Raw genomic sequence first — 10,847 nt, 5'->3', positions numbered from 1 at the left:
TTTATTAGCCCTAGGAACATTCTAGGAGTCAGCTCCGGTGTTTGGTTCTTCCCCCCTTGGCTATGTAAATTACAGGCTGGTGTCACATCACTTTCTGCTCCTGCTTCCCTTGGGATGGCTCCCCAAGGATGGGTGTTTAACCTCTGCCCAGCACCTAGCTGGATGGGTCCCCAGCAGCACGCGGTCCCTGGGAAATGCTGTGCACTGTGGTTACACACTCAACGTGCGTATTAGGATATATATTGCATATATTGCCATCAGCCCTCCTGGCTGCTCCACGCTCTTGGGGGAGAGATGCCTGCATTACTCCTGGGACCACCAGGCCCTGGGTGACCCAGCACAGCCTCATGCCACCCCTCCTCAGCCAGGTACCCACCTGATCCTGCTTTTTTCTGCCACGGCTGCAGGGACAAACCCTTCTCGGGATGGGGGTGGCACCATGTGCAGGAAAACTACTTGAGGACCATCCTGGGGGATGCAGACATCCCCTTGGTGGACAGTGACCCACCAGCAAGGCGCACCAGCTGCTAGTGGCTGGCGGGGGGCCCAGGGCAGTGAGGACCCGTGTCCTTGCCTCAGCATTTCCCCCCTGGCCCTGGAGGCTGGGAACATATTGCTGTGATTAGGGGGGGGTGTGTGTGCGTGGGTGTGTGTTAGGGGGGGGTGCTGTGGGGCAGCTGGTCTTGGTCCATGAAGCGGGTGAGGGCAGAAGGGGGGACACAGCAGCCCCAGCCCCATTTATAACCCTCTTCCTCCTCCTTGTTTGGGACCAGACCTTATTCTTGAACTGTCTGGCTTTTCCAGGGGAGATGGCTTTCCCTCAGTTCATGGCATTAAATAATTAAATGGAGAGAATAATCGTCAGTGAAACCCCCTTGGGTTCGCACTTCCTCGGGCCCTGTGATTGCTCATTTTTTTTGGGTGAAATATGACCTTTTGTATGATCAAAGGGGATCAGAGTTCCAAAGGAAAGTAAAAAAAAAAAAAAATAAATAGCAAGCATTTTCTTTTTCCCAATCCTAGCGGTCTGGTAAAGTTTCTTTAGACATGCAAAGATTTACACACCTTTCTGCAGGGTGCCTTAAATTACCCTCCGACTCTTTACACATTTCCATGGGCAGAGCAAGAACAGTAAGTCATTGAGAAATTAACTGGCCTTTCAGTAATATCTCCTGTCGGCCTTTCAGAAGGAGAATGTCTAATGGCTTTTTTGAAGTAGAGGTCAGGGTTTGCTTTTTTTAAATAAAACAATCTGTATTAATGCAATTTCCTTTTTAGCTGTAGGATTTGCCTTTTTTTTTCAGCACCATTTTTTTTAAACTCTGCCAGCCACACAAGTCATCTGATGTGAGACCCAGTTGTTTGAAACCCACCCTCCTGGTGTTTCCTAACTCTCTCGTGCAAGCTCTTCTCTTTTTTTGGTAAATAAAAAGTGTTTTAAGTGATTAAAACTGGACCTTGGAGCTGGCAAGGTGACTCTCGGCCACGCTTAGGGCAAAGCATGGGTGGTTTGGAGACGAAGCCAAGCAGGTTTGCTTTGCCTGACACCAAGCACCTGGGTTTTGCAGAGCAGGGTGTCTGCTCAGAGTCCGGCTTTGCTGAGCCAGAGTTGTTGGACTGATGAACCAGAGTTGCACCAAATTGACAGGGCCATGCCAGGCTGCTCGGGGTGAGGATCCAACTGGCCGCAGCCTGCTAGGTTTGCAGTTTGCAGCCTTTGAGATGAATGTTTCTGTTTGCCAGCCCTTCATCTTCCTCTCTTAAAAAAAAAAAAAAAAAAGACAGACATTTTTTGTTAATCTCACTTTGTGTCCTCCTAGGGGTTTCCTGATATTTCTCTCATGCTGCGATAACATCTCGCACTTCCACAGCACTGGCAATGGCATGGATCCGGATGTGCCATGCCAGCCCCAGCCATCCTCCTCACCCCCAAATGGCGGTGGTGGCTAGGGTGGGACAGTACGGCATCTTTGGAGCACTGTGTGGGCTGGTGCTGCTTGCTCCCTTCAGTACCTGCGTGCTTGTTCTCCTTAATATTCCCAGAATCTTGCCCTATGGATATTACACAGAGAAACTGGGCTGGCTTGCCCTTCCATGGGTGGAAGAGTTTTCTTACTGTGGAGATGCACCTCTGCTCCACTGTAAGGATGATGTTCAGAGCAAGGAGATAGTAAGGACTAGAGTATGCGAGATGGTGGGGGCCTGATGGTGCCTGCCCAGGACTCAGCAACGGACTGTCAGGGTCAGTCCCTTCCCTGGCGCTGGGGAAGCAGGTCTGCCTGCCCCATCTTCTTAAATTGCCATCCCCATCTGCCCCTGGCACTGAGGCCAGGGCAGTGCTCACCGCAGGGGTGACAGCTGGGGACGATTCCTGGAGGAGTCTCCCCGTGCCTGGCCCTGCTGCTCCCAGCAGGGATGGTATTTCTCTATCCTCTGAGAAATTCTTCTTTCTCCCTCCATCCCTGCCAGACCCTGAAAGCACAGCATGCCCTGATCTAGCTCCTCTCCTCCTTCTCTCCCCTCCAGCTCTCACAACTCCCCTCATTCCCTCCTAGCTCCTTGTCTCTGCGGTCGGTGACATTATAAAACACCCCAGACGGGCCCTTGGTGAAGGTTTTTCTCCCAGCTTTCTTATTCCCTGTTTCTGCCTCTTTTGCTCTTTCTTTCTCCTTCTTTCTTTCCCTGCCAGGAATCTCAGTCCCAGATGAACCAATACTCCGTGGCTCTGCTATTTCCCTTTTATTTCCCCCCCTCCTTCAACAGCGAGATGGGAAAAGAGTGAACTAAAAAAAAAAAAAAAAAGAAAGAAAGAAAGAAAGAAAAAAATCAAAGCTCCACATATTGGATCCAGATGTGCTTACAGCCCTTTCCAGCAATTTAATTAAATTCCCCCAGACAGCCAGGAGGATTTCTTAATGATCAAATTTCCCTGGCTTTCCTCCTAAAATGCCCCTCTTTCTTTGGCTGGCTGTTGCTCTGTCTCCCTGATGGATAGCCAACTTGCATTCTTCCTAGTCCGCCCCGCCAAGGCAATTGGGAGGAAGGGGGCAGATCCCGACGCTGTTATTTTAGCTGGGCACTTGAATGCCCCAGTCGACCGCACCAGCGACATCCTTATTTGCAAAATGGGTTTTTTCACCCAAGAAATGTAGGGATGGGGAATCACCTTGCCGGAGGCCGTGGCTCATGGCACAATCATGGGAGGACCACAGCAGGGATGCTCCAGGAAAGGGCCCCTGTGTGCCTGGCCCCCCACCGGCCTTACTGTGCTGATGGCCAGGGAAGGGTTTCAGCCCTTGGGTCTCCAGGCTCGACACCTCCCATGGCCAGTTTTGAGGCAAGTTTGGCCCCACACTGTACACCCAGAGCCTCCTTTCCAGCCAGGGAGGATACCAGGGTGGGGGCAAAGCCTCTGTGGGGCTCACGGGGCCATGGCTGGGCTGGCAGGGCCCTTTGGAGCAGCTCAGGGTCCCATCTCATCCCTGGAGCCAACATGTCTGGGGTCAGAGGTGGCAATGGAATGACCCACACCTGCCAGCCCTCCTTTCCCGGCCAACAGTGGGGAATGCAGGGGGGCATTTCACTGCAGAATGGTGTCTGGTGGAGGGCTAGACCCAGCATGGTCTCCACCAGTGTCACACAGCTGGAAACAGTGGCCGTGCCTGGTGCTGCCATCCCGACTGTGAAGGGTCCAGGGTTTTGTGGGACCACGGAGGGCTTGGGCTTTGCCTGGACCACAGAGAGTCCAGGCTCTGGTTTTAGCCATCCACCAGTGGCAGCGAGGAGGCACTTGGGACTGGATCGAGGGTCTTAGCTGTCCTACCCACCCAATGCAGGGTCCCCACAGCCAGGCTGTGCTGCTTTGAAGCCCGCCCATATGGGCTTAAAGCATTCTCCATACGGAGGGAGAAATCCTCGTTCCCCATTACTCTTTCTGCTGCTTTTCTGTGCTGGTCCCTGCCCAGCGCACCTGGATGGATGGAGTTATTTCCACCGCCCACGCAGGATGGCAGAGGGATGATGCCCTCCCCAACCCCACCCACGGGGGCTGCAGGGCTGCACGGTGGGTCCACACCGGCTGCCCAGCAAGATGCCACTGCACAGCATCAAAGCCCCGTGGCACCGGGGCCAGTCACCACTCTGCAAAGGGTTTGGGACCCCCTGACCTACTGCAAAGGTGGGCTGGGGGCCAGGAGGCTGCAGGCGCTGGGGTCCCCCACCACGGCACCCCCCCTTGTGCGAGGAAGGAAGGGCGGGACACGGGGGGGGGAAGCGTGACAGCATGTCAGAAAAATGCCAAACCGGCGTGGCCCCCTCACCCGCACTGCCCCGGGCCACGGCTGCCTGCTGAGACCTGGAAGCGCTCCACCGGCATAAAATAAACACGTAAATAGGAAACCCGAGGCGGCTCCGGTTGCCGCCGACCCCCCGGAGCGCCCCGCGCCTGCGGACTCCACCCCAGCCACGGTAACGACAGCGATGGCAGCGGTACCGACAGACGCTGTGCGAACGCTCCCCCCCAGCAACTCCGGCGGCGGGGCAGGGAACGGGCGTGCTGCGGGAGGCTCCCGCGCCCGCCCCGGCGGATGCGAGCAGCGCCGGCGGCGGGTGCTGCCGGGGGCCCGGCTGGCGCGCGGGCTGCGGGACCGCGGCACCGCCACCCCGGCCGCGCGCCGGACGGCGGTGGCGGGGCGGGACCCGGGGGCACGGCGGGCACGGCGGGGGCGCAGCCACGCGCGTGCCTGTGCGCGCACGGCCCTGACACTAGCCCGTGCGCTGCTGCGCGTGCCGCTGCGGCCGCAGGTGCGCCCCGTGCAGGCGCGAGGCCGGCTGGGGCGTTGGGCGCGCACGTGCGCGGGCGCTGCCGTGGGTGCGCAGACCCCCCGCGCAGACCTGCGCGGCGCGCACGGGGCGGAGCGTACGCGGCCGGTGTGCCCGCGCCCTCGCGGCCCCGGGGGTGTGTGTGTCCCGCCTCCGCCGCCCCGCCCGCCTGCCGCGCGCGCCCGCGCGCGCTCCCGGCGCGCCGCTCCCGGCCGCATGCTGCCCCCTGCCGGCCGCGCCGCAGCCCCGCCCCGGCGAGGCCCCGCCCCTCTCGGTACAACGGGCGCCTTCCGCTTCCGGCAGCGGGGCTGAGGCAGGTGAGGGGTGGCGGTGCTGGGGCGGTCTCGCCGGCTCGGACGCTCCGCAGCCTGGGGTCCCTGCGGGCTGCTCTCGGCGTCGCCCCGGGGACTGGCCGCGTGGGGCGCGGGGGCGCCCGGGGCCGCTGGCGCCATCCCGGTGGGGTCCCGGGGCCCCTGGCCTCGGTCCTCCGGGGTGCTGGGGGGTTGTGGGCCTCTGCGCTTGCTCCCGTGGGGCGCGGTACTTAGGGACCTCGCGGGTTTCCCCCGGGGTTGCTACCCTGTGTGCTGCGGGGCTGGTGGTCCCCGGGCTGGCTGCTGTGGCTCGCAGGGGGCTACGGGGCCTGCTCCAGCCCTGTGCCCCCTCAAAAAGCAGGCAGGGCTTTGCCGGTTGCAGGGACCCCGCAGCGCTCGGGGCCTCGCTCTGCTCTGGCCACCCCCCCAGCACCTCCAGCGTGCAGGGCCTTGTGGCAGAGCCGCTGCAGGCAGGGTCCACCCTTGGGCCTGGGTCCTGCCTGCCCGTGGGCCCCTCCTGTGCCCAGATAACGGCAGTTTGCAGCTCTGCCTGAGGGAGATAATTTGAATGCACCTCTGTGGTGTGTGGGAGGAGATCCCTGCACTGGCCTTCCTTATCCTTTAGAAACACACAGGGAGGGAGGAAGGCCGTGTTTTTTTCTAAATGTTAAACTGCTGGAAAGGGTTGTTTGTTTTAAAAGGAGGAAAAAGTCCTTTGGAAACCAGGCAGCACCAGGGTCTGCCTGCCAGAGACCTGTGTCGGTGAAGACGCTACTGCCATGCTGGAAGCCCCTGGATGGTCTGTGCATGTAGCAGAACACGATGCCTTTCCTGCACGGCTTCCGCAGGATCATCTTTGAGTATCAGCCCCTGGTAGATGAGATCTTGGGGCTGCTGGCGATACAGAATGCGGAAGGGCAGAGCACCCTTGAGAGGTAACTAGGTGTGGGGCTAAACACCCAATTGGTGTTTTAGGGGGTGATAGCTGGAGCTCAGTGCTACGGCCAAGGTCAGACATGGCACTGGCTGGGAACAAATGCCATTCCCAGTGAGCAGCTCATCCCACAGACCCTTCTCTTGCTGCTGTTCTCAGGGAATATGGTGGGGAGCAGAGCAAGGACTACATGTGCTCCCCAGGAACAGCTCTTTGCCTCCACCATGGCAGTAAGACCTAAACTGGGGTTTAGCTGTGACCCTGATGCTGCTGCATAACCCCACAGCCAGCGGGGTAGAGGGGTTACAAGAGGAGAGACCAGGATTTTTCTTCTTCCCTGGTGCTACTTTGACCCTTGCACACCCTGAGATGTGTGCTGTTCAAGTGAGTAACTGGTTGGTTTTGTGTGTCTTGAGTCCTGCCTGTCTGAGCAGTGACAGGAGCCAGCTCTCAGCTGTGAGACGAGTCTTGGAGAGGGAGACACACTCCCCGTTTTATCAGGAAGGTGTGAGCTATGCCCTGCTGAAGGTCACCGAGCTGGGTCTTGTCCCTGCTGCAGAAATCCTCTTGGAGTTCGGAGCTGACCTCAGCTTTGAAGGTAAGGCTGGTGGGAAGGGGGCTGGGCCTGGTAGGGGGGAACCGGCTGGTGAGAAGCTGCCCTGGCAGGCAGTGATGGCTAGGGCAGAAAGAGGGGGTCCTGCCAGGTCAGACCCCACCGCTCCTTGCTGAGGTAGCATGGATATGCCTTGTGGTAGCTCTTGTCCGGGCGCAGCCACAAGGATGGACTGGGGGATGGCCGGGGGCTGGTTTGCAGCTTTGAGGGCTTTTGCCAGAGATGGAACTGTTGCAGAAGCAAGACTCGGGGTGTATGTGACAGCCCTGTTTTCATGGGTATCACTGTGTTCTCAGGGCCCTCCTCAGCTGCCCCCTTCCACTTTCGGCAGGTGTCAGGGCTGTTCTGGGGAAGCCCTTAGTTCTCTGTGTTCTTGTCCTCAGATCCAGTCACCTACTACACCCCTCTGCACATTGCAGTGCTCCGCAACCAGTCGGATATGGTGGAGCTCTTGGTGAACCATGGGGCCGACATCAACCGGAGAGATCGGGTAAGAGCTTAGCTGCCTGGGCGCAGCCAAGCTGAGCCCCCCTGAGGTTTAGCTGCAAGAGACTGGCGAGTGGGGACAGCCCTCCCTTCTCCCCACGTCCCAGGCCTCACTGAGTGCCACTTCCCCTTGGCAACCTCCTGAGCCCCTTGTCTGTAGTGCTCTGGTGCTGTGGCAGAAGTTCAAGATGCCTTTGGCTGAGCAAACCTGCCTCTGCCATGGAGCAGTGGGTGGGAGGAGGCTGCAGTAGACAGACCTCTGCCTGTGGATACACTGGGGAAGGTTCACTTTGATTTTTGGGGATGGGTTCAAATATGCTGTTATGTTGGCTGTGATGAAGCCCCAGCAGTGACCCTCCGGAGGCACTCGCAAATAGTCTTCAATACTTACTAGCATTGTTTTTGCTCTCACTCTGTGCAGATCCATGAGAGCAGTCCCCTTGATCTGGCCAGTGAGGAGCCTGAGCGGTTGCCATGCCTCCAGCGGCTGCTTCAGCTGGGGGCCGACATCAATGCAGCTGACAAAAATGGTCAGTGTGCCCTGTCCAGCTCCCCCAGCCTGAGTGCTCCCAGCGGTCAGCCCACGGGTGGGCTGGAGCTGGGCACAGCGTCCAGGTTCTTCTGTCTTGCTGCTGCAAGTGCTCTCTGGTTACAGACTGGTTTGGAAGTTGAGTGCAGGCTGCAGAACCTCCCTGGTGTTTGTTTTCTCCTTGTATGCTGGCTGTGTCAGGTGCAGAAGGGGGCTGAAATCGGTTCTGTGCAGGCTGTGGGAGATGGGTGGTGGCCGTGCCTCCTTAGCATTGTGGTGCCCATGCACTCTAAAACTCACTCTACCATGACACACATGCCCTCTGGGACCACCACCAGCCCTGCATGTGTGGCCTGTGACCCTGTCCCCACAGGGTCATCACATGGACAGCAGAAGCCTGCTGAAGGAGAAGGGTTGTCTCTCCCTGTATTTGGCCATCTAGTTGGTGGGGTGGATTGTTTTCCTTCCTGCTTTTTGGGGTGTTGCCCTGTTTTCATCTGACTGACAGATTGCTCTATTGCAGGAAAGACAGCGCTGTTGCATGCCCTGGCCAGCAGTGATGGTGTCCAGATCCACAACACTGAGAGTATCCGTCTCCTGTTGGAAGGAGGTGAGAGCAGCCTTCTTCCCTCTGCACACACAGCCTCTCCAGGCCTGGCACTGGCTGATTCTTTGTACAGTACCAGGCGCTGCCCTCCCAACTCCTTTATGTCCACCTGAGCAAGAGTAAAGCCCAGCAGTGCCAGAGTTAGTGCTGCCCTGGCTGGCTCCACTGTCTGCAATGCCAGTTAAGTTCTCTGTCCCTTCCTCCAGGTGCGGACGTCAGGGCCACCACCAAAGATGGTGACACTGTCTTCACCTACATTATCTTCCTGCTGGGAGAGATGGTGTGCAGCAACACTGAGGAGGCACAGGTGATCAGTCGCTTCTGCTTTCATGTCACACAGCTGCTTCTGGCCCACGGAGCCAACCCCAGCGAGTGCCCGGCCCCCGAATCCCTCACCCACCTCTGCTTCAAAAGCTTCAAACGACACTTCCCACTGCTGCGTTTCTTGCTGGAGTCAGGTGCTGCCTACAACTGCTCCCTCCATGGCCCCTCATGTTGGTCAGGCTTCCACATCGTCTTTGAGTGCCTCTGCTCACACCTCAGTGTCTCTGAAGATGATGGTTTCTCTACAGACCTCATCCAGAAGGGTCAGACTCTGCTGGAGCTCATGATGGCTAGTTCACAAGCTGTCCAGCTGCCCAGCAACTTTGAGGTCAACACCAGCAGCTGTAGGTACCACGGGGAGAAGATCAGGACTCTCTTCTGCTCTCTGAAGCACCTGGAGCGCTCCCCGCAGGCATTGAAACATCTCTGTAGGGTGTTTATCCGGCAGCGCCTTAAGCCGTGGCCAGTAGATGTCAAAATCAAGGCTCTACCTCTTCCAGACAGGCTGAAGTGGTACCTCCTCATTGACCACACTGCTGCAGGGCATGAGGACCTCTGATCTTGACTAATGCCTCTCTGTCTCCCCGCCTCCATGGCCATGGTGTGCCTACAGCCACCAAATCTCCTCTCTGGGCCAGTTTTCTCTGCAGCAAGAGGTGTTGCTGTCTGTGCACCAGCTTGGCTGGTGCTGCACATGGTGTCCCCCTCTGCTGCGTTTTTGGGGCAGGGGGTGTGTCTGCGGTTTTGGACACAATGCCACATGCGTGTCTGCAGAGGCCTTGTTGCTCTGGGGCACGTTGTGAGCACGTGGGCAGAGCTCTGTGGCTCCCTGGTGGTGAAGAGAGCCCCATGGCACCGGGCAGCTGGATACTGTGGGCAGAAGAGGACTGGTTTGTGTGGATTTTAAGAAAAAGCCTGGTGGGCAGGATCAGTGGGCTGGTTGGGGGGTGTGACTAGACAGGCAGCCTGTCCCCTCTCTGGACTCTGCTGGGTCCCAGGCAGGTGAAGCAGTGCCTTATGCAACTGGCAAAGCTGTGAGTGCCTCGGGGTGCTGGGAGGAGAGGTGTTCCCTGTTAGAGGAGTGCTGGCATCGGTGTCCTGGGTTCCTGCCTCTGTCCCTGGTGGTGGGAGCGGGTCCGGCATCTCCATGTGGAAGTGGATGCCTTCCTCGCTCATGTGGGCTCCTGAAACCAGGGGTGGGGGCGAGGGGAAGCAGGACTGGCAGTGGTGGATGGCTGCTCCGCGTCCTTCGAGTTTCTGCATCCCGTCCTCCTGGCACAGAGGACCATCCACCAAGGACACCTCAGAGGTGCTGGGCTCCAAAACAGATAGACAGTGGGTGTTTCTTGGCTTTGTAGTGTTTCCTCTGCAAGGAGGAATGACGGGTGGCTGACTGCCCAGTGTCTTGTGCCTCCCTCCCTGTTCCTTGGCGGACTTCTCCCGCAACCCTACTCTCCAGTGCCTCCTTTCCAGGAACAAGACGTTGCGGTAGGACTTGGGGTTTTCTTTCCAACCTGCTACTGGAACCTGCGAACTCTGGGGCTGTGTGTGGAGGTCCCATGTCCCAGCCTTGTCACAGCCATCGGGCTCCTTCTAGGCATCTGCTTCCTTGTGATGTGCCAGAGACTGGCTGCGGAGCTGAGTCCCCCACGTTTTCATTGTTTTGGTTTTTGTTTGTCATGGGGGACAGATGCAGAAGAGGATGAAAAAAGGAAAAATCTATTCTGAGTAGGTAGTTTATAGCAGGTGGATCTGAGATCTGCTTGCAGCTTGGCTGCAGAAGAGTTGTCTCCCCCCCCATTGTCCTTCTGGCAGCATCTGAATTTTACCCTCTCCTGCCATGTGGAACTGGAGCTGTGCATCTTGATGAACTGATGTTTAAAAAAAAAACCTAGTAATAATGTGATCAAATACTCCCCTGGTGCCTGGAATGGGAAATGAGCAATTAAACGAGGCTTTTTATTGTAATGACAAGGGGCTTGTTTCTTCAGCAGGAGAGATGGGGTGGAAGAGAGGGCTCTGCAGAGATGGGGGGAATTGCATGTGAGCCCAGCTGGAGGCACAGGCTGCAACTGGGGTCTGCGTGTGGGCTCACCCACCTGGCGAGCTGTTTTGCCAGTGCTGGCTGAGTTGTGCTGGATCAGGCTGGCACAAGCCAGGGGCCAGACTTGGGAAAATGATGTGGGTAAGACCAAGAGGGAGACAGGAGTGTTCAAAGCCAG

The 10,847-nt window shown here is 57.8% G+C and overlaps 1 protein-coding gene across 4 annotated transcripts; it reads left to right on the top strand.

Annotated features, from left to right (window-relative positions):
• Positions 1-5,005: 5,005 nt before the first annotated feature.
• ASB6 (ankyrin repeat and SOCS box containing 6) lies at positions 5,006-10,593 on the top strand. Of its 4 annotated transcripts, XM_056351221.1 has the most exons (7): positions 5,006-5,138; positions 5,834-6,067; positions 6,483-6,664; positions 7,063-7,169; positions 7,587-7,695; positions 8,218-8,304; positions 8,508-10,593. In XM_056351221.1, the coding sequence occupies exons 2-7, from the start codon at positions 5,955-5,957 to the stop codon at positions 9,182-9,184; spliced, it is 1,275 nt and encodes a 424-aa protein (XP_056207196.1). In that variant the 5' UTR covers positions 5,006-5,138; positions 5,834-5,954; the 3' UTR covers positions 9,185-10,593. The 4 variants fall into 4 exon arrangements, with proteins under 4 accessions (XP_056207196.1, XP_056207197.1, XP_056207193.1 ...); XM_056351219.1 differs by lacking the exon at positions 5,006-5,138 and having other exon boundaries at positions 5,931-6,067; positions 6,226-6,664; XM_056351218.1 differs by lacking the exon at positions 5,006-5,138 and having other exon boundaries at positions 5,147-6,664.
• The last annotated feature ends 254 nt before the right edge of the window (positions 10,594-10,847 follow it).

Source organism: Falco biarmicus, chromosome 9, assembly GCF_023638135.1.
Source record: "Falco biarmicus isolate bFalBia1 chromosome 9, bFalBia1.pri, whole genome shotgun sequence".
Classification (NCBI taxonomy): Eukaryota; Metazoa; Chordata; class Aves; order Falconiformes; family Falconidae; genus Falco; species Falco biarmicus.
The sequence above is the reverse complement of the archived record's forward strand: the minus strand, read 5'-3'. Positions and strand labels throughout refer to the sequence as shown.

Coding starts and splice junctions, on each gene's coding strand:
- ASB6 (XM_056351218.1), top strand. CDS start 6,331: ATGCTGCTGCATAACCCCACAGCCAGCGGGGTAGAGGGGTTACAAGAG. Junction 6,665..7,062: donor AGCTGACCTCAGCTTTGAAG/GTAAGGCTGGTG, acceptor TCTTGTCCTCAG/ATCCAGTCACCTACTACACC. Junction 7,696..8,217: donor CAATGCAGCTGACAAAAATG/GTCAGTGTGCCC, acceptor GCTCTATTGCAG/GAAAGACAGCGCTGTTGCAT.